The 23,392-nt window shown below is 38.6% G+C and overlaps 1 protein-coding gene across 2 annotated transcripts in view; it reads right to left on the reverse strand.

The window, feature by feature from the left end:
- Nucleotides 1-248: 248 nt before the first annotated feature.
- The window catches only part of LYRM4 (LYR motif containing 4), a 91,969-nt gene continuing 68,825 nt past the window's right edge, over nucleotides 249-23,392 (reverse strand). Inside the window, exon 4 of one of the 2 annotated variants that reach the window (XR_004549851.1) lies at nucleotides 249-623. Coding sequence is in view for 1 of the 2 variants with exons in the window: in XM_005149984.3 (XP_005150041.2) it covers nucleotides 561-623 (63 nt within the window). In the remaining variant the exon portion in view is untranslated. The remainder of the gene's footprint in view (nucleotides 624-23,392) is intronic. The other variant, XM_005149984.3, reaches the window with a different exon arrangement.

Genomic DNA, 23,392 nt, shown 5'->3' on the forward strand with positions numbered 1-23,392 from the left:
CCTGAAATGTAAGGGGATGCTCTTTAAAAAAACCCAAAACACAATATACAGCTTATGATTATTGTAAGCATCAAGGTCCAGGAAATGAAAACTGTTCATCCCTGGTTTTAAAAGGAACTATGGGTTTAGTAACATGCTGTGTATTTTTAAATGAAACAGTATCAGTAAGAACTTAGTAACTGGGTGAGGGATTTTAAATCTAACACATATTTCATGCTCTGTGAGAGACAAGGTCAGAAGCAGAAAAATGTATCTAGTTACAGGTAGTTTAATGAAGTTTTATTGTCAAAGTAGGGCAGGAACTATTCCATCACATGGAACATACAAGCACACAGATTTCAAGACTACCTTACATGCTATCATAAATCACAACAATGTATTTTAGAACATGTGAACCATTAGAAAATAGTACTTTGGTTGCCAAAAACTGAGTCTCTCAGGCATTTCTTCTGCTGAACAGAAAAGCTCAGACATGTGCAGTGAGTTTACGCTTCTGTATGTGGCACTGAAGGATGCTGATGATGGTCCAGTGTCGCTTCAGGATTGGAGTCTTCTCATAGCTATGTGTTTTCTGGACTCTCAATAACCAATTTCTGTGTGGAATACAGTTGCCCAATAGTAACCTGAAATCAAACCAAAATATCAGAAAGCTGAAACCAGAAAGGAAACAGGTCATAATTTCAGCTGTGTAAAAGCGATTTAAAAACTCCAAGAACTGAGTAGCCCATATGTTAAGCCTTTTTAGAATGACATTTTTTTCTATAAACATATTTTTGTAAATAATCTTGTTTCAGCCTAGATGTCAAGAAAAATAACCGATATATAACATACCTGCATATATAAAATCTTGAAATCATGACACTGAGGAACACTGTTGAAAGGATCATATTTAGTTAATATTAGAGGTTACTACAGAGGAAAAGCAAACAGGCTGTATGTTTAGAAAACTGAAAATATGCGTATAATGAAAAATAAAAAGAGAGATACAGTCACCAGGTATTTCTCACTATGCATTTTGGGTGGAGACCATAGATATTAACTCCATGGTATGGTATGGTATTGTTTTCCAGTTCCTTTGGAATCCTGATTTAATTTGCCTTACCCAGGGTGAAACCAGTTACAGTTAGCTCAGCAGAAACATTTTACACACACTGGCACTGACCTCTTGTTCATGAGATGGTATTCACACCTCATATAGATATGTGCTTTCTAGTGCAATGAGGAACTGAAAAATGACAAAAATGCAACACTGATACTTTGATTCCTCTTGTTCTTTAGTACTTTCCAGTCTGTGTTGTAACATTGGTAAATTGTAGACAGAGGGGCAGCTGGCAGTAGTCATACACAGCTCTTTGCTTAACAGTTGTGATGTGGAAGGAAGGAGTTCCATGCAAGTAGGGTAACGTAAGCAGGAGAAAACATTTATTTTAAAAGTATGAATTTTTGAATCTATTTTTTACTATCTGTTATGCCCTTTCTCACCCCTACTTCCTTGACAAAGCCTGGGTACACGGTAGCTCTGTGTCCTTTCCACATACATACAAACAAAGTTCTTCCATTTAATTATGGAATTAGGACAAAAAGGCTAGATGCTTAATTACACTAAGCACAATATAATTATTAGAATTTAATACTCACAAACTAAGCTTGACAACAAGTCAGGCTGTCAAAGCAGTGAAAAATTAGGGAGAGCAATTTTTCAGCATTTTTAATTTACTATTTTTGAGGGGGAAAAAAAACTTGGCTGCTCTTAAATAAAAATCTCTCATCTATGCCCACACTCACATAAAATGTAAATAATATTGCCTTTTAGGAAATGAACTATTTCATTTTGATAAACAGCCTTGTCTGAAACTTGTAACACATTGATTTTAATCTTGAAATATTTATTAAAAGGGAGAATTTATGAGCCATTCTTAAAGGAACAGAAGTTCTCTTCGCCAGCAAATTTCCCTTCTTTTGGCACTCTGAACTAAGTCAGTAACAGCATATGAACAACTCGGATTACATTTTAAATTACTTATGAAATATGTTGCACACAGAATATTTAAAACAAAGGCTGTACACAACTGTGGCATGTGTTACCGACAGAAATTTTAAGCTGTCAACAAGTGTTACTTATCAAAGAGAACTCGCTGCTCTGGGTTATGTGGCAAGCTATACACTTTAGTTGCTGCCTTACAACAAACCATGCTGTAGTACTTAATTTCTGTATACTGTGTTTTGGAGCCCAAAGAATCTTTAATCCTTTCCCACACAGTAGAGCAAATTTAATGGGAGGCTCAGAGGGATTATAAAAACGCTGAAACCTGAATTGCATTTCTTTTTCTCCACCAACTGGGGAGATAGATGAGACAGAGTACGTGACTTCTCAGTCAATCATATTCAGCTGGGGCAGATGGCTTTGTAAGAGAAAGGTACGACCTGTTGTTTGCTGCCCCTGTGCCAACAGGTGATATTATCTACGGCTGTACATGTTGTTTTGAATGCCATGAAACCACAGATGTGTGTTGAGCTGCTTCCTTAGCAAACCACAGGCATGCAGGCATTTCAGTGAATGCACAGTGCTGTGCTGTCTGCCTTCGCTGGGCTGCTGCAGCTCGCCTGCTCTGGTGCCTCCCTTCCAGCAGCTATGCCATGCCGTACCATTTTAAGCTGAACTTTGAAACATAAAGAATTTTTTAAACCATCAGCCTTGAATTTGTAACATTATGATCAAGCCTTTCCCATGCACTTCAGACAAAACAAATAGACCTTCCATTTATAGCTGCTGAAAAATTCACATCTATAAACATCCACTGCCTCAGCAGAAGGACTGCACCAGTATTTACACACTAACTCTCATTAACCTTCTGAATCAAGACAGCGTTCTTAACAGTGTCCTCACTGATGCTAAGTCTAAAGAAAGGACTTAAGCAGCAAGCATTGCTGTGTATCATTCCAAATTTAAAGACTTAAGTGACTATCTATTGTGTTCTTTTTTTCATCATGTGAGTTTGTAGCTTGTACACCACATACCATGTACTCTTCTGGTAGATGGCTGGAAGCCAGTGCATAGGTCAGTGTCAGGGTATTTTCATTAATCACAGGAAGCTTTTGTGGAAAGAGGCTCTACCATTTGTTCAGCAACTTGGTTACCCAGAATTTTATTTACCTCTGTAAGGTAACATATTGCAATTAAATTCCACAGGAAATAATGTGCAATAAAGAACCACTCTGCCATCAGGAGAAGATAATAAATAAAAATATAAAGGCTGCTTTTTGGACCTGACTGAATTATTTAATGTTTAGATTCTGCCTGCAAAATTATGTACTTTAAAAGGAAGTCTGACAAGTCCGACCATCAAGTCCTGACAATTTGTCCTTATTCAGAGATTTAGGACAAATCTATACAGTCAGTTTTTTCTTGTGAACTTGAAAAACTTAATCTTGCCTTCCATATGAATCCAGGAGAAGACTCAAGGTTTCAGAATGGGATTTGTCACCAGATAAGAGACAACAAACAGGGAAAAAGAAATGACTGAACAGTAAGCACTGGTCCATCCTGGAACTCAACCATTTTCTGGTTATTAGGTGTTTCTGTGTTCAGACAGAAACAGTACTTTTCCTCGCTCATGGCTGGCAGCAGCAATTACAGGGAAAAGCCACTTCAGGGAATCTTTTCTCACTATTGGGAAAAGCAAGTAGGAGAGGTTTTCCCCAGATAACAGAGTATCAGAGATGTGTATGGGGAGGTGCAGTAAGAATTAAATAGTAGAATTAAATAAAAAGAATTAAATAAGTAGAATAAATATTGATAAAAAAGATCCCCATGTCCTGAAGACATTAGAAGAACATTCTATCATCCTAAAAATTCAACAAATTCAGTCAAATTGCCAACTCTGTCCTCTCAAAACAGTCTACGGTTCATCAGTGCCCGACTCTCAGGGAGACCTGTGGTGGCTGCTAAGCAGGTTATATATAGCTTTCATGCCAAGCCATGTGATAGATACAACTGCAAAGGGACAGTGGTGACCTGGGAGGTAGCCTGAAATCAAGGGTCTGCCTTCCTATCCAACACAGGCAGTGGAGTAGACCCTGCAGACTTTGTAAACTACTACTAGATCTTCAGTTTTTGACGGTATGTGGCATGTCTTGTGGGTTTTATTCATATGAAGATTTTACTTTGTAGCTCAGAGTTGAGGGAGAAGTGACTGCTCCTGCAGAGCTGAAAATAAGGTGACTGGGGTTTAAACTTTTTTCTAACTTGCCTTAGTCATTTTAGAGTGCATGGTACTGCTCTCAAGGTATGATGGCATCTTTCCTTCACAGCTCTGTATATACAATAGATTCAAATCATTTATTGATTTTAATAAACCATAATGTTTAATTTTCTCCTCAATTGTGCGGCTCTGCAGTACAAAGGTGGCCAGGTATCCCTTTTTCCCATGTATTTAACAGAATTGCAATTACATGGTGAATAAGCCATGAGCTCTAACAAATCCTGCTGAGCTCTGATGAAGATACTTTTTCTCACTGTCACCGAACTGCTCATCATTATCTTCCTGCCAAACTTGACAATCTCCAAACAACTATCTACCTGCTTAGGTGAGGTCTCAATGACAAATTTCAGTGTCTTAAAATTACTTGGGTAAGTAGCTAGGTAGCAGACCTGAGGAAAGGTGATGTCCAAAAGGAAATTGCAATGTACAGCCAAATCAGGTGGATCAGAAGGATATCCACTGCACAAGTTCAAAGTCAAAATGACAATAAACCTGGCTTATAATATCTCTTAGCAGGAGTGACACATGAGAAGGAAAGACAATTTAGGTCTCAGCCCTTGAAGGAATGTTAGCACCTTGCACAGCTGGTGACATATGTTGATTGAGTTCCCCAGATGATGATAGGGAAACATCATCTTCCTAATTGCAATCAGGGTATGTTCTCACATAAATCAATGCAGTATGACTACAGACCCTTGTGTCTTTACCACTGCTTTCTAAGATAAGTCAATGTAAGAGTAGTACAGAGGAGCTTCCCTTCTCTGTCCCTTCTATGTCTTCCCCCATTTGTAACACAACAAAATTAACAAACCGTGTTTATTTACTGTCCCCTTATTTCAATATAGTTTCTGAAGAAATCTCTAGGGAGCAATTTTCTGCTCTCAAAGGCAAACCACCCCCATTTTTTTTTTCACGCACTTTATTTTTCAATGGCAGACAAAGCAGGAGTGGCTTAACAGGAGATGTTGCAACACTCTTACTCTATGGAGAATTACTTTATAGGTAAACACAAAACCTAAACACATAAAAGTGCCACCACAGCTCAGGAATATGAAAATGTAAGAAAGCAATTCTTTAGCTCTCAATTATTCCCAAGAGGGTCATCACAGGAGAAGTAAAAAAATGTTTCTTGTTTTTCTTAAATGCAGATGGTAACTAAAGTTAGTGCACTAAAAAATGGTTTTACACAGTAAATGCATCTACATATTGAAACAAGGGGAACACAAAACCACAAAATTGAATATATAAACCTTTAGAATTGGTTTTAAGCAGTGTTAAATTTGATGGCTTTGTAACAGTAGCAATGGAAAATAACTGAGGTGTATGATACATAGAAAAAAATAGAGTACAGATAGAGAACATACTGGCACAAGATAAATCATTATAATTGATGAAGTTTTAAGAAAGACAGTCTAGAAGAACAGGACACAGGGATAAGGAGTATCTGGGAATGGCAGGTGTCCAAGATGGGCTACAGTTAAACTAACCGATAAGTAGGAGGATAGGAGGATTATTATGTCTCTGGTGCTAACGAACCAATTAAACTGGTATAACCATCTACTGCGTGTGCTTCAAAGGGTGCCAGAAGTGAAGAAGATTATTGGAAGAAGTAAACGACCCTCAGAGACCACCACCACATTTTTGTACGCATGCGGAGAACTTTCTGGAAAATAACGTAATCCATAAGTAGCCTCATGAATATGTATGATGCCCAGGGACTATATAAGGATGGCCTGTGTAGCAACAGAACGACACACGTTAGGAGTTATCCCCCGTGTCTTCCAGCGCCGCAATAAAGAATACCTGCTTGTCAGCTTGAAAACTTTGTTGGCAAGTTTGTTCCTGGAGTTTTCTCTGAATCAATATATAAATTTATCTACAGATTGTTATATATATATACACATAAATATATATAAAACATATTTGAAAACCAATCTCTATATAAACATAGCCATCTTTTTTGCTGCAGGGAAGAAATGGTTACCTTACTGCAGCTGTGGATCACACAAATATATGTATTTGCATGGCTCTTTATTACAGGGAAGAAAGAAAAAGTCCTGTTTATTAATATATCTATACCATACACAGACATATTTTAAATCAGATTGGGTCATCCTGTTGCACCTGAAAAGTTGACAAGTGTACCTCACAGGTACACTGCTGAATCTTAACTAGGAAGAAAAATCCCTGATGACACCACAGTCATGTTGCATAATACTGCTGCAAATCTTGGCCTCTAACACCACAGGAAGAACTTACCCATTAGTACTTTCTTGCACTATGATTATAAATGCATATTAAGTAAATGATTATAAATGCATATTAAGTGAATGATTATAAATGCATATTAACTTCTTGAAAGTGACAAGAACAGAAACATACAAGAATAATGATTACTTCTAAGAGCTGGCAACAGTGTTAGCAGTTGTTTACCTACTATCCTGTTGGATGATGCCAATCAATTTGCAAAGGTATGTGAAGTTGTTACTGTTTTTAAAAATCATTACGTTTTTTCCCCATGTCCCAAGCCAGATATGTTATATACAGCACACTTTATTGTAAATATTTTTCATCTTAACAAAAGCCAGTTTAATGTTCTTCAAATGAATACAGCAATTTTTGAAATTATCTTGTATTGCAATAATAAACACACCAGTATGGTACACAGTAATTTTAAAAACCCAAATGGAACTAACCCCATGTCAATAAAATCAGTGCTTTGCCAGATTTTTGTGTTGGTATTAAACACAGTAGCAGCCTCCTTATTTATTTTTGCTCAGGAAAGAATGCTGAAAAACTGCACTTGGCTCCTTAAATACATAGTTTATTCCAGTTAATAAGAGCTGGAATCAATATGGAAAAAAAAATATATGATTTTAGAGACGTTTCCCTTATTTTCAGTGATTCCATTTCTCTATACAGAAGGGGGAAAGGAAGCCAAGGAAAGCAGAGAGCTGGAAAGTTAAAACTATAGTATAATTTACTTCTGTTTGTATTTTGCAAATGCTGTTTTCTTTTCTCCTTTGTGACAGAACATCTTCTACAGCTACATGAAGCTTTTGAAAAGGCAGGAAAAATTAATTTGTAGCTACCATTTGTCTGGCTTTCACTAAGTAGGAAGGTGTGAAGTAAAGTAAACCAGCTAATGGGCAAAAATTTGTCTGAAAGTTATTTCTCTTAATGATGATAAATCATGTAATTTTGTTAGAACCATATGTACTTTATCTTGGTATACCTTTATTCAACCTACCCGCAGCAGGATGACATGTTTATTTAATGCTCTTATTAATTTATTCTGTGGTCTCCCTGAAGTGATACTCTTCAGTGAAAAAAGAGCAGAGAATCACATCTAATCCCTCAAAGATTAACAGACAAAATACTGTAAACATATATATTCACGTGTATTTGTATATCATGATCCACAACAGCAGGGGATTCTTCTTTTTAAGTGCTGGTTATTTCACAGTTAAAAGGGATTTTTTTTTTTTAATTACACAAACCTATTATTATCCCTATAGACAACATGGGCATGACAGACATAGCCTTTGCTCCTAATAGCTACACACTTGATATAGCTTAAAATAACAAGTAAGGATCCTCAACAGAGAAAGAAAAAGACTGGAAAGTCAAGTGGATAAGATATGTGGTCCTTCAGTAAACTCACACTGTTTCACTTCTCTCATTTTTGCAAGCCTCTTGGTCTACAAAAAGGGAGTGTGAAAAGAAAAAATGCCATCTTAAGGTATGAAGGGCCCAACAGCAGATGGCACAGGTAGCAGACTGCTGTGAAGGGGCAGAAGCATCCCTCTGCTGCTGCAAAGGTAACCTTACAAAGATGTCAGACAGTGGGTCAAAGAATAGCAAAGAATGACTGATTTTGGGCTTTAACAGCCAGGTGAAGGTTTGATACAACACACATCCAAGGAAGAAGCAAACCTGAAGAGGTAACACTCTGACCCAGTGTGATCCTTGCACGCTTTCAGCATCCTGGCAATCCCCAGGCTCTCACCTCTCCTCTATTCCTGCTACCTGCTAAGGTATTTCAGCCTCTTGCCTTTTCTCTCCTATTTACATATAAATCCTCTACTCCACAGAGCAGCTCAAACTCTTCAAAAAGTCAAACACAGAAGCAAATCTTTTAGAGTCAGTATATGTGGGTAAAGGGGAGAAACTTAATATAGGCTGATCTCAACATAGCATGCAGAGAAGAAAAAATCACTCAGTTAAGGTGCAGAGTGTGGCACAGAAAGGAGTACAAAACATCAGTACTTGAAAATACAGACAAAGACCTGGATAACATTGTGCTGAGTGTGGTATAACAGGTACTCTAGTAATGCTGAGACATTTGGTATGTAAATGCCCAAACCATTCACAGAGGACCCTATGTTTTGTAGCAACTACCTAAGCAGAATTCATCAATGCCAGTGGGAGTGCCTGCCTTACTTTTGTCAGTAGTATAATACAACAGCCACTGTCACAAAACACAAATTCTGCACTACATCCAGGAAAATACTGTAATGTCTATCACAGATACACTAACCCCACAATACATACAAAGACTAAATTGTCATTATAAAAGAAATATATTTCACTCCTTAGTGTCCTCCTGGATCCCTAATTGTGAGAGACTTTTGGAATGAAACACTGAAGAAAATTTACTCCTTACAGGCAGGTATAAACAATGAGAAGTGTGCTAAAGTAATTTTGTAGCACTAATAGGCTTTCAGTGTGAACTACTGTGGAACTAAAAGGAGCTGCCAGTTCCCGCTTGACAACAATCATAATTTAAAGACCACATTTTACAATGTTTAAAGTCAAATACTAGAAATGCAGTGTACTAAAAAAATCAACTTTAGCCATACTTCTCACGTAAAATGGGCAATGTAGCTGCTGGGAAGGGCTGCAAAACAGTTACACAGGGATGTATACGGCACGTTTGTAGGTTAACATCTTTCAGAAAATGACTTATGCACCTGTGCCCCACACCCCTTTTCTTGATACAGCACATCACCTTCCACAGTTACTCTCCCTCCAGAACTCAGAGAAAGCACCAGACACCAAATGGCAAGTGGACTTTCTGTGTTTCAACTGAGATTTGCCTGTCTAAATGATGACTATCTAAAGCCCTGAAAAGCTTGCATGCTTTATCTTCACCATATTTTTAAGTGAACAATACATAAAGTGCAAGGCACAAGAGTATGTGCACTGGGAAAAGCTGAACTTCAGGAGCTAAGAACATCTCGAGAGAGCAGGTACTAAGGACTGAAAAGCGAGACTGGCTGGCTGTAATTCTGGGAAAATGCACGTGAGGGTCTGCATACAAAAGTCATGCCAGAGAAGATCTCAGCTCACCCAAGTCAAAACCAGTTCAGGAGTGTTTAAGCCTGGCATGGTGAGAACTGCCAAAGTCTTCAGTGAAAAAAATGCTGCCACTGTAGCAGCAGAAGGCAATGCAAAGTGCTCTAGAAAATGTGTTTGATTTGGCAGCATGGAAAACCGTGGTCATCTGCTGCCTTGAAGCCAGTAGGTATTCTGATCCCAGCTGGGCTTGTGCTTGCTTCCATTTAAAGTTTATACCTGTAGTATCATGGCACAATAGTTACCCATGCACATTTGCTACACTTGCACTTTGATTTTTATAAACATGAAGATTTTGCAGTATCTGCAGTACCAAAGCATGTGATGCACATACACCTGCAGTAGTAACTTTGTGAGACAAATGGTAAACAAGTACAAAACATATATTATGCTTGAGGGCTCTCCTATGGAAGCTGAGGGGACACTGCTCCTTGAAGGACCCTGCCCTATGTTTTACAGAAAATATATACAGGTATCAGAAGTACAGAGAGGTATAATTACTCTCAGAGCTCAGATTTTAGGATTACATGCTTAAACAAAAGGATTAACTGTAGCTCATAAGAAAACTGCTGCAATTAAGTCACACTGGCACAATCACCTGTTACAGAAAGATGCACCAAATAAGGCGAATATTTTTCATTTCAAGCAGAACATATTTGTGCATATCTGGTAAAGCAATACAGTATTTAACTAAATAAACTTGGATTTGCATTTCTGTTTATTCTGAATCTTATCCGAAACACCAAACATAAAGGGGAAAAGTTTAGGTGATTCCAACTGTAATACTGTTTAACCTAGCAATTTATATTTTCTGTTTTGCTAATGGCCTTTCAGCCACAAGAATATTTAAACCCCTGCATTTGTATTTGCTTCTGAAGATTTATTTTGGGAGGTAAAAGACAGTGAGCTGCTGAATTTTTACATGAATGAATGTTAGCTGCAGTTCAATTATTTGGTGGCGACTGATCTGCCTCAAGACTTTAGGTTGCCCTCACTGAAATTCCCAGTGCTGGTTACAGGGTGGCACCAGGTACACTGCATTTTATAAAACTGCCAGGTGCTTTAATACCATTTTAAAGTAACAAGGTCTTTCGGTGTTTTGGAAAACACACAGATGTCAATCCTGTCCCATACACACTTTTCAAAGACATAAGGCACAGAGAAACTCCATTTTGTTTTTTTTCCCCCCGTCATCCAAGAAAGCTAAAACCAAAGATTAGACTTAATTTTATATAATGAACAATTTCCCTTAAAGCTTCCAATACGTCAATTTCTCTGCACTGATAATACCTTACGCACATACCTTGGATGTGATTATAGGCTGAGCTTTTCTCTGTGCACATTCAAATTACACAATTAACTTTGAAAGAGCAGAACTAACTGAATTTATCTTTAGAAATACATATACGTGTGTGCGTGTATTTCCAAAGAGGAATTTTGGTTTAGGTTTCTTTGATTTAATCTTCACCCAGAAAGGAGCATCCCATTTATGTAAATATAAAGCCCCTATTGCTGTTTTCAGCTGATCTGTAAGTGTATAAGGAAAGGAGTACGTTTTTATTTTTCTGCATTAACAAGATTTCCTTTTTTTGGCAAAATTCTAACAGATTACTAAACCACAGTCATCTGTTCCAGTACAGAATCACAAAGATAATTTCCTTGTTTATCTGACTTTCTCTGATGGAGGATATCCAAGGACTTAGTTTTTCTTGCTCTGTCATCATTCCTAGTTTAATATATCCAAATCCCACACCTGTAAGTGACCGAAGCTTCAAAGGGCTTTTTTTTTCTTTTGTTGCCCCCTCCTTTTGAAGAGTTCAAGTGAAAACCATACAAAACATCCTTGTTCTCACACCATCAGGGGAACAGGCAGAACCAAAGGCACCAGAATTTGGACTTTCAGCTGGAAAAAAGCATTGCCTGGACTATCTACACTTTTCAAAAACATGAGTAGGGAGCAATTGAGAAGGAAGGACATTGATGTTTTAGGACTGAGGATGTGTTTGTTGAATTTCGGTCAAGGTTTGTGACTGTGAGTTGTCACTTGCTGTCCACTATATCATGGGTATCCTGGGATCAATTTTCTGGTTCAGCTCAGTTTCCAAACTGACACCCCAGTCAAAAACTGTGACTCTTATCTACTTTCTTAAACAGTCTTCATGAAGCCATAACCACAAACAGTGAACTGCTTCATTCCTCTTGAAGATACTCCGGTCAGTGTGGGTGGACTTCTGTCCTTCTATAGCCCTTCTCCCAGGGCATGTGATCTTCCCCTGGAAGGAATCACAACCCCTGCCTCTTAGCATTGAGGCAAATGTCACTTGTAGCACAGCATAAAGAATAATCCAAGCCCTTGTGCTTGAACCTGCCCAAGTTTAGGCAAGTGTCCTGCCATCAAACTGCTCTGCAGCTGTGCTCAGCCAGTTCCACACACAAATGAGTTGATTTCCCAGTGCTGTTCAGTTTTATGAACACTCAGAATTAATGAGGGAGAAAATATTTATTTGCAAAAGCTCCAGCTTTTGAGCAGGAGATATCTATGTTTGTGTGCATATAGGGCATAGCTTACATTAACTTGTTTAGTCGGAATAAACTACAGAAGCACTTTTTTCTTTTGGCAAAGATAAATTACTGGGTTTACCACAGCTGGTAAGAGTTAATTCTGTACAAAGAGTTCTTATCAGTGGTGTGGGTGGCAAAACACTTTCAGCAACTGGCTTAATTAGTTCTTCCTTCTTTGCAATAGTACAGGACAGTTGGCAGAAAAAAAAGAAAAGCAGAAAAGTGGTATAAAATAATCCTGTTTGCTCTTCTGGTTTTGCTAATTCTCCCTTACTTAATGTCACATTAAATGGAGGCTTGCCCTGGTATTTCCTGGCACAAATAACAATTAGGAGTGAAAGGTTAGCACTTATTCCAAATATAGGCAGAAAGCAACCTCCATTGCTCTGCACAGGATAGAGGAGAGCATTCCTCAAACTAAACACCCCAGCCAAAACCAAATATCACAGTGATGGGAGCGCCGCAGAGGGCTTTCCCCTCGGCAGAACTACCATATGGCTTGTGGGTGGCTTGTTTAGCAAGGACTGGGAAGCCCGAGCTCCTAATGAGACCTGCTCCCCAGTGCAACCTCTCTGACACAGATCATTTTACATGACAAAACCAACACGGGTGCCAAGTACAATCATTTCAGCTCCACTGCTCCCAGCGTACAGAACACTGACTGCAGTGCAATAACCCACTGCCACACACCAGCACTAACTTTAACACAGACACCTTCATTTCCATATAAGCTGGCCAAAAGCACTGGAGCTCTTCCACCAGCACACACACATATAGTGCAAATGCTCCACAGCTGTCAGCAAGACAAAGCTCCTACCAGATAAAAACTGGGCTCGCAAGATCCACTTGACCTTCTGAAGGTCAGTGAGATAGAGGGTGAAAGGCCAGGAGGGGCACAGATGTTTGAATTTACAATCATTATAAGCCATTTAAGAAACAACTGGACATTTTTTCTTAGCTGTTTTGTTTTGAATAATGACTCTGAAGCTTTACTTGAGTTACAAATTTATTTAAAAACCAACCCAAAGTACTACAAGCCATTACCTGTGTTTCTTTCTCCCACCTAGACTAAAGAAAGGTAGGATTATGAAAAACCTCTGTTAGGAAAAACTGAACGTGCTGGAGAAAAACAATTTAAAACTGAAGTTTTTTATGAAGACAAACAAAATTACCGATTAATCAGAAAAAGCAGGAAGCGAAGCTTCAGTAACAGTGTTTACTTGTATCTACAGTTTCTGAGGGTTTTTTGGAAGTTATTTTTGTATTTGCCCGTTCATTTCTTTTGGCAGCAAGTAGATGACAGACGGTTACTCCTATAGACAATATGAAGCAGGCTCATTAGAAACAAGAACTAATCAAAACTTCTTATAACTCCCTACTCTTCATTTACGGTATGAGCAGCCTGATACTGAACATAGTATTTTCTAGTGAATGCTTGCCCATAACAGTTGTTAGAAAGCCTATGAAATTTTGGTCCTTAGAAGGTTGTTGATGAATCTTGAAAAGTCTGAACATGGGGGAGGTGAGGAAAGGAGCCAATTAAGGGAAATATATTGAATCTAGGAATTTGTCAGTGAAGAATCCTGTCAGAAATAATATCCACTACAACACTTTCCAGTTTCTGTGACTTGACAGCTTACACATTTCTTTGTCGTCTATTTATCTGTATGAAAACATTGAAACAGAAAGGGAAAGTGGATGACTATGGACAGAAAACAGTGAAGCTACTTGCACAAAAGCTATTATGAGGGACATACTGGAGGAATCTCTGCTTTCCCTTTAAGTACTAATCATCTCAGAGTTACTTTTAACAAAAGGAGAGCAAGATTAACTAGCAGGAGATTAGAAGTGATTGTTTAACACATGTAGCGTATTATGTCCTTTAACATGCATAGGCATTCCAAAAATATCTTGCTCATTCGATGCCAGCTTGTTTTTTTTGCTATTTAAAAATACCATAGAAACCTTACATTTAAGCCTGTGAACAAAAACCCCAAACCCCTTTGGGAAAAGAAACCACAACAAATGAGCCAGTAGATGGCATTGTGGCACTTCAAAAGACATTCCAGAAAATTCCACTTAAAAACCATGCAAGCCTAAGTACTGTGTTTAACCACTTACTGCTTAAAATGCAGTATTTTGCTCCTGCTCAATGCTACAAATGCATAACTGAATAAACAAGACCACAGATGTAGCTGCACTGTCACACTAGCCCTGAAACAAATCTCTGCTCGGTTCCCAAATCCAATTAGATCTGTATGCTAGATTTACAATCTTAGTCTTGAAAAGCTGATCCTTATTTGATGACTAACATCCCATGAGCCATGGCCATCAAGGGGATATCAGAAAGGATGTGATTAGGTGAAAAATAATTCCTAAAAAGTAATCACATAGAAGATCTTACAACCAATGCAGATGGTACTATTTCTTGCCATACAGAAACTACTGCGGAATAGATATCATGCCTTAAAAATTAATTTATGGAGTATTTTATGAATACTCCCATTTTCTTTCAACTAAACTGCTGATATGCCCTCACAGCTAGGGCTGAGAAGACTGTAGCAACCACCAGCTTCTTGCACAACACAGCAGCTCTCTGTATTGCTTAATCCACAAACCCTTGAGACAATTTTGCAAAACTCAATGTACAAAAAACCTCAGGTATTCACTTTAAGAATTATATTCCATACACAGGCAAACTTATTTCAAGTGGCATTAGAGCTGCAATTATCAGCAGTTTATCTGCACGCTACTTTATAGATAAGTCTGCTTTACCTCCACCAGCTCTGAGCACAGGGTTGGACCAGAGACATCTGGAAGCCCCTTCTAGTCTCAGGTATTCTATGAAGCTTAGTTATCAATGATCCTCATGATATTAGCCTTTAATAAAAGGTCTAGTGATATCAATTTTGTCAGGAATTTCTAAAAATCCTTGTATAATAACAAAAAAACTTGCAGGATAATGTTACTGATCTGCCTGCCTTAAGGGCTCTTTATTAAATTCAGTAATGCACTCTAAATCTCCAGTTGTAGATATTCATATTTTTTTCCATGTCACTTTTACTAAAACAAACTAAAGCAGTCTAGTTTTCCTGATGGAGAATTTCAGCTTTGGGTCTCCACTGCTTGATAAAACTAACACCTGGATTAAGAAACAAACAGGCAAGTAAAACTTCGTTCACAAATTAAAGTAATAGCTCAAATATTTTTTCCAAATTTAATACCTACACTTTTGTGCTCAATTGAGCAAAGCTATTTTATATATGTTGAAATTCCCTTCTTTAAGTAGATCTTAAGAACACAGAAGACTACAGGAAAAATGTTTCTTCAATCCCCTTAAGAAGACCATGTGGCTACAACCATACCACGATTTTACTAACCTTGATTAATTTGTCTGATCCCTGTTTGGACTGAACTATCTGCTGGCCTCCCCAGCATGCTGTGGTAATGAGTTCTACCATGTAAATGTGCATTTTGTACATCTTTTGAACTCTCAAGCTCGATGGGTGATCATTTTGCTCAGCCCTTGTAAAACAGTAAAATCAGACAAAAAATGTCACTCTCTAGGAGAACTTTCAAGAGGTAAGTTCTGCATTGAAAGATTCCTTCCTTTGTGTGCAAATATCCAGAAACCAGGAAGGAGGATAACAGCCAACATCAGTACTTGACCAACTAACATCCATGTGGTCAGGAGTCTATTCATTAGGGACTGTAGTGACAGGACAAGGGGTAACGGGTTAAAACTTAAACAGGGGAAGTTTAGATTGGATATAAGAAAGAAATTCTTTACTGTGAGGGTGGTGAGGCACTGGAATGGGTTGCCCAAGGAGGTTGTGAATGCTCCATCCCTGGCAGTGTTCAAGGCCAGGTTGGACGAAGCCTTGGGTGGCATGCTTTAGTGTGAGGTGTCCGTGCCCATGGCAGGGGGTTTGGAACTAGATGATCTTAAGGTCCTTTCCAACCCTAACTATTCTATGATTCTATGATTCTAAACCAGCAGTAACAACTGACAATTTCTCAACAGGCTGGGAGAACCCTGACACCTGCAATCAATGTGACAGCAGAAACCAGTTCAAGTAGGAAAAGGTGACCTGACTGCTCTTGCTATCATTAAGGCAGGGTCTTTCAGAGTGCCCAGCTGTGTCTACTTCCCACACTTGTTCAGAAAGTCTACTGTATCAGAGTGGACCCTTCAATAAATACAACATGATCTTGCATTGTGAACTCAAGACCTTGTTGGCTCACATGCAAAGGAAAGCATCCTTCATTCACCATCTTATTTATGATGTGTATTTGATCTTGTATTCTGTAAGACTTGGTGCTGGGAGCCACCACAGAACCAGCAAGATGATGATACCCAATAGCATTGCCTTCCAGAAAATTCAACTTAAAATTGTTACAGGCCTGTCTGTAATTTGCAGGGAACACCACTTATGTGTCAGTAAGAAGTTTTCCCTCTTTTTGTCAGTTCCCCTCTGCTATCACGGTAGAGGGTTTTCCTCATCTTTTCTGATGAGGAAAGCAACTTGACCAATACAAGACAAGACACTTTTTGTGGCAAGATTTGGCTGCTTTGCCCTCGCAACCGAATACACAGAATCTGATTTCCTCCTAAATACATCCAAGTACTTGATTTTTTTGTCCTTCGGTGCACTCATAAATGTCAATTCTTCTCATGCAGTGAGTGCTTCAAGAGAATCAGACTTGGACCATGTGCAAAACTATTTGTACTCTGATCACACTAGGTGGTGTTTTCTCAACCCATTCAGTGACTACAGATTTAGTGGCCTGCCCATGAACAAATCATGCTGTATGTAGTATTTGTTTGTTTCACAGAAAGGCAATTATAACTAACCCCAAAATCAAGTTTTTTTGAAGTTGACTTGTTTCAAAAGCCACATTGTAAACAATGGGTATAAATTCTTTTGGAGTTTTTAAAATGGGCTTGGTGCTGATTTACCAACACCAGTCAAAAGGGATTTTCTCAGATACTAAAATATGGTGACAACTGTGGTTGTGCTACAGGCTTTCATTGCTCTTCCAGCTCAATATTATAGTCAGTAAAAAAATATGTGCCCTTACTTGCACAGACATAAGGAAGATTTGTAGTAGACTTTACACTAACACAGTCTAAAGTTTTCCCCCGTTGTTCCACTGCTTATAGGACTGGTAAGCATTTGTGAAAGAGCAGCTTCTTAAACTGCACCCACCTACAATCATAGAGCATCTGGATCAGGCGGGGAGCTCAGTCTTACTATTCCCTCAGACTGGAGACTCCCCTCTGACAACACCTGTCCAGAAGGAGAAACAGATGGCCAACTTCTCTAGACTTTTCTGCCCACCTGACCTGATGTTCTTTACATGTGGGCAGATTTAAAACAGACTGATAAAATCCCCTGGGTAAATTAAAGAATTAATTATGTGACAACACTTCTCAGTCCTAATCTATTGGGGCTTTCTGTGCACTTTCACTAAAAAAGCAGACTGACAGAAAATGCATCATTCTCAAGGTACTACATTTGCTGATTTGCTGTACAATCCCAGGGCTGACAACTTCTTGCCATTTCTGAGAGCAGTTTCACAATTTTTTCCCGTCACTCCGACTCTGCCTAGAGCAAATGTATGTGAGGTACAGTAACATCTACTGCTTGCAAATGAAAGGAAAAGCTCTCAACTCAGCAAGAATTAGGTTTCTTAAAAAAATAATTAAAAAAACCTCACAAACTGGTTCACAGAACTTCTGTGCAAATCAGCATTTATAAACTAATATTTCTAACTTTGATGCAAGCTCACAATCCAATCAATAGTTACATTAAAATATACCAGCAAGGAAAAATACAAAGAAGTAGAGTTAGCCAATTAAGAATTTCTTTAAACTGCAAGCATGCAAATCAAATTTAACAAATAAGTTAAAATTTTCTAAACTTGTTTTTTGAGCATTTATATTCTTCCTTCCATAACCTCATTCCTTAACTGCATAATTAGTTAAAGGAAAATTCTTCAAGTGACATTTAAACCATTTTCCTAAGTCTAGTAGGCTTTTATGATTATTATTGTCTGCATTTGTGCTGGTAGCAACTTCTGAAGCTGCCAACTCACTTTTACAGCAGAATAAAGATACTAAGTTCTCGTAAGTTCCTATGGATACCAAGCAACCAGCTACAGGAGAAAACCAAATTAATGCCTTCTCTAAAGGAAAGGCTACAGCTTAAGTGCAAGTCTCTCTGTTTAGCCAACAGTGAATCAATTTGGGAGAGGGAAGCTGTCAATGTTTCAACTACAGGGCAAGCTTACACTCAACCTTTTAAGTGATGAGAGAACCACAATAATCAAGCCATGAGACCCAACAACACAGAAAAGCAGATTTCCTAAATTCACATGTCAACAAACTGTCTTTTTAAAGTTCAGTCACTGCTGACCTGCAGGAGTTCCTCCCTGTGCAGTGGCGAGGTACCTCATCACCTGCCTTTCATTACTGGCCCTCATTTCCAGTCCCAGTAAAACTACCTTCTGCTGAACGAAGGGTAAAAGCCATGCAATGCAATGGTCACAAACTGAGGTCACTCCTTTCCTGCAGTCACACTGTAGCTTGTTCCACAGGGTGGCAAATACCTGCCCATCTCTCTGTAGTTTAGATACAAACCCTCTAACATGTATAAATTGGAAGCACTCCTAACAAGAGCTTGTATTGCGATGTGCTACTTTGTCCTACCTTACGTTAAGGGATATAAATTCCTTCCAGTCACAGAGGAAAATGTTGAATTGTTAAAGAATATTGTAAGAGATGGACTAAAACTTGCCCTAATTACTACAGTCTGCCCGAGTCAATATGCAAGTGTTACTGAACTCCCCATGCAAACTGAGGAAGTTAATCTTAGAAACAAGAATGATAAAATACTGCACTTTCATCAAAAAAAGCTTTTACTTTGAACTTCTGATTAGGCAATAACCATTTTAGGGAGAAACCTTCTCAGGAAATGCAGCAAGAACACGTTTATCATTTTCTGTGGCTCAGATGATATTTGACATAATTTCTCCTAAGGTCCCCCCTTCCTACCACCCAGCGAACTCTGATGCCCTAGATCTATATTGATGCCAAGTTTCCTTTTATTATGAAGGCTACAAAGTACTATAGAACAACTCTTTAAATCAGTCTAGTTAAAAAAGCACAGAGCAAAATAGTCTGAGCAGATGCAGTGTTTGGCTTGACCCGTTAGATTAGCGACTTTTCTACTTTATGTTTTTATACCTGAAATGTGAATGAATACCATTACAGTCTTTGTCTTACTCTACTTTACTTAAATAAATCAGGTGCAGCCCCTGCATGTGATTATTGCCCTGAGTTAACCCTGCCAAAGAAATATCATTCTTACATCAAGCATCTTGAACAGCTTGTTCATGCAAGAATATGGTCCAGGAGGAAAGGAAAATCAGGTCACTCCAGATCTGACAGCAGACCCTACGTTCTTAAGTATAGGTTTCTAAGGCAAAAGTCAGTCACATGCATAGAATAAAATGATGGTGTCTAACAACATCCAGTCTCCTGCCTGCAGTCTCTAGTTTCATGGTAAGGGAAATGTCAGAGAAGAAGAAACCATGTTTTGGAAGGTAAAAAGATACTGTCAAAAACTGGCAATAAATTAGAAGGGATTATTATTTTCCTAAGAGTAGGAGCTTTCCGTCTATTTCAAAACACAGTAAGACTCCTCAAAGTCAGATACCATTTACTGCTAAGTCAAATTATGGAAAAGAAAATGTTACATATGAGTGCCCAGAATTTTAATGCACTGCATTTGCTTTTATAGTTATAAAATACCACCTCTACACTGTTAAATGTTGAGAACATCAATTTTTATTAAACATGTTTTGCTTCTGCAGTAAAGATATAAGAAGGAAAAAAGTCCCTGGCATAGAAATTTGGTCTCTTTTTGCCAATAATGCTAGTCAATATTAGCATGTAAGTTTTTAATGATTCACTATGCTGTTTGATTATCCACTCCCCCAAACCACCTTAATTAGCAGAAATATTGATTTTACAATGTTCAGTGCTACAAGTTTAAGAAATATGAGCCAATAAACCTAGTCCTAAATAATAAAAAATTAAACTGATATAGTAATAAAATTGTAACAAAGGGAGAATGTCCTCCTGCATCTAAATTGAGCTGCAGTAGACAACATTTTAAATAATCTTAGTTTGAATCCTGCTGCAGCAACCATTTATGGAGTGCTGCCTTGCCTTGCTAAGCAAGTCACCAAGTGCTCCTTGGGAAGATGCAATTGTTCTGTTGCCACAGTGTACCGTTTCATTAAGAGTATTTTCCCCGAAGTATAACAGAGTCATAGCACAAAGCAAATGGTGCTAAAGGTCTTGCTGGCAAGCTTTTCCTATCAAGGAGAAAAGCCACCAGGTCCAAATTCCGTTTCTAAAAAGAATGACAGGAAGTTAGTGCTTTTTCATTCAGAGACAAAAAAAAAATCTTGTCAACATTTTGTCTTTTTTTTTTTCATATTTCTACCTTATAAAAATAAACTTTCTCTTTTATATGAATAAGAAATTCTGAGCATCTTTTTAGTCTTAGAAACCATAGCATAGATACAGTCAACTGACAGACATTTAAAGGAGCAAAAAGAACTCCAATCCTCATAACGTTAAGTCTAACTGATAGACTTTAAAGTCTGAAATGACAAGCATATGTCAATGTTACCTTCTGTTTTAAAGCAGCCACAGTATTGCCAGTAATTCCAAAGATAAAGCTGTAACTATTTAAGCTGCAGATCCCCTACTTCTAAATTCTGTATTTGCACAATTCTATTTGATATGTTAGTTGCCTTTTAATATAAAAAGATCAAATACTCATCACGTCCAGAATGATCATTTAGTGGAAGACTCTTGTAACTCCATCTATTTTAGCAAAAAAATAGACACCCCTCAAACAGCCCCACTCTTCTACATTTCTTTAAAGGACCAAAGTACATTGCCAGGTCAGAACTCAGAAAAGGAGGGAGTAAACAGTTTTTAAGTGAAAAGAAAACATTTTCATCATTCAGCCTGGAAAGTAAATGTATCTTTCAGGAGAGGTAAAAAGCATGCCTTAGCTGTAAGTAAGTCCTTATGCAAAGAACTAAAGTAAATAACTAAATCCTGGCTAATATTTGACAGTTGCTGCCTTATGGAAACACTGAGGTCTGCAAGGACAGCGGCAGAATAATTAAATGGTAAAACACTATGTCAGCTGTTGAAGAGATTAAAAACCAACAGCCTGTATAACAGCAACAACAAAAAAGATCAACAGGACAACAGCAAGTGGTGGCATCAGCATTGCCAGAAACGTGTGTGTAAAAGAGGCTTTAGTTCCTGTTTCAGCATCTAAGTGAGTACCTTAATTCTCAGGCATCCTGAGGTGTGAAAAGAAGCAAGACCTACTAAGGTGCATCCCATTTAACAAATTACGTTTGTGTAAACACTGGGGGCCACAAAGATGATCACAGGGCTGGAGCATCTCTCCTATGAAGACAGGCTGAAAGAACTGGGCTTGCTCAGCCTGGGGAAGAGAAGGCTTCGGGGAGACCTTCTAGCAGCCTTCCAGTGCCTAAACGGGGCCTACAAGAAACCTGGTAAGGGACTTTTTACAAGGGCATGTAGTGACAAGACAAGGGGGAATGGCTTTAGGCTGAAAGAGGGGAGATTTAGATTACATCTTAGGAAAAAATTCTTCAGTATGAGGGAGGTCAGACACTGGCACAGGTTGCTCAGAGAAGCTGTGGCTGCCCCATCCCTGGAAGTGCTCAAGGCCAGGCTGGATGGGGCTTTGAGCAACCTGGTCTAGTGGAAGGTGCTCCTGTCTGTGAAAGTTGGAACTGGATGACCTTTAAGATCCCTTCCAACACAAGCCATTCTGTGATTCCATGATTGGGAACTATCCTTTTTTTTTTCCCCCACTTTTCGTTTTAAAGAGATTTTTGGCACAACTGTTGGTGGCTGGTTATGAGCGTTGGGTGATGGAGCTTGCCCCCTTGCTGTTGGAGAGCAGCAGCCTCAGGCCTTGGGGCTGCTGGAAGGGATACCATGTGGGGCAGCAGCTCCATGCATTCCACTCTCCAATGCTAAGGGTTATCAGATGGCACTGCAGGTCTGTTGACATGTCCATAACATGTGTTAAGTGTCATATATATAATACAACACAGCTAGCATTCTAAAAATGGTACCTCAGGGTGAGCATACATTGGCACATTTTCCTCCTGTGTGCATGAACCAAGATTCCAGATCTTGACCCCTCTGCTTCCCCATAAAAATACATCACAAACACAGTCAAAAACAGCTATCAGGGCAGGCTACAGAACGTATTAAAACCCTTCTGTGACTGCATACGTACAAGAGATGGTCTGAGGCTGCTCATGCGCCTTCAGTTCCACCTATCAGAATGCTGCTCTAAGTTGCAGTGCAAAAGGTAGAATGGGGAGGATTGCCAGTATAAATACAACCCTGAGCACACCTGCCCTAAAAGCCATTTAATGAAGTTATGACTGTCAGCATTGGTTGAGAGCTGATACACACTGAGTCTCCGCCTGTTGTCAGCAACAGGCAACTGTGAGAATAGCAGCCAGAGGGCAGCTGATTTTGGCAGCTGGGTGATGGTGCTAGGCTAGACAAGGTACACACCTCATCGCCCTGTGGACTTCTTACAGATGTTGGCTAGTCTGGGTTGCAAGTGAGCAATGTTGTAGAATCTCAAGCTTTCAACAAGCTGTTTCAAAGTTTTCCTTGAGATTGTTTTACCTTTAGGTATGTGTTTGTTTTTCTTTCATTGACTTTATTGAGAAGACTAATGATGAAAACTAGATCAGAACTTGCTTGTGTATGTGAATGGTACCTTCAAAGTTCATCTAGGACCTTGAAATAATGTCCTTAAGGTTGCTAATAAAGACCCTGAATGTGTAATTTGAATGGAAGCAGCATATTTCTTTAGCTATTCAACATAAACCCCTTGACTTATGTTCCTTAATTAGTAGAATTCAGGGAGAAATTAATACACAGGACAGGTAGATGCATGGACTTAATAAGACAACAAATAATGCAATCAGAAATAAAATATTATCTACTTTAAAATAAAAATCATGTAAATAGATTCCTTTAGAGAAAGCAGTTTTTAGGTCATAATCAGTGCCACTGTAATAACTGAAATGGACTGAGTACTGATTTCTACCTGTTA

The sequence above is a fragment of the Melopsittacus undulatus genome, chromosome 1 (assembly GCF_012275295.1).
Source record: "Melopsittacus undulatus isolate bMelUnd1 chromosome 1, bMelUnd1.mat.Z, whole genome shotgun sequence".
NCBI classification, from domain to species: Eukaryota; Metazoa; Chordata; class Aves; order Psittaciformes; family Psittaculidae; genus Melopsittacus; species Melopsittacus undulatus.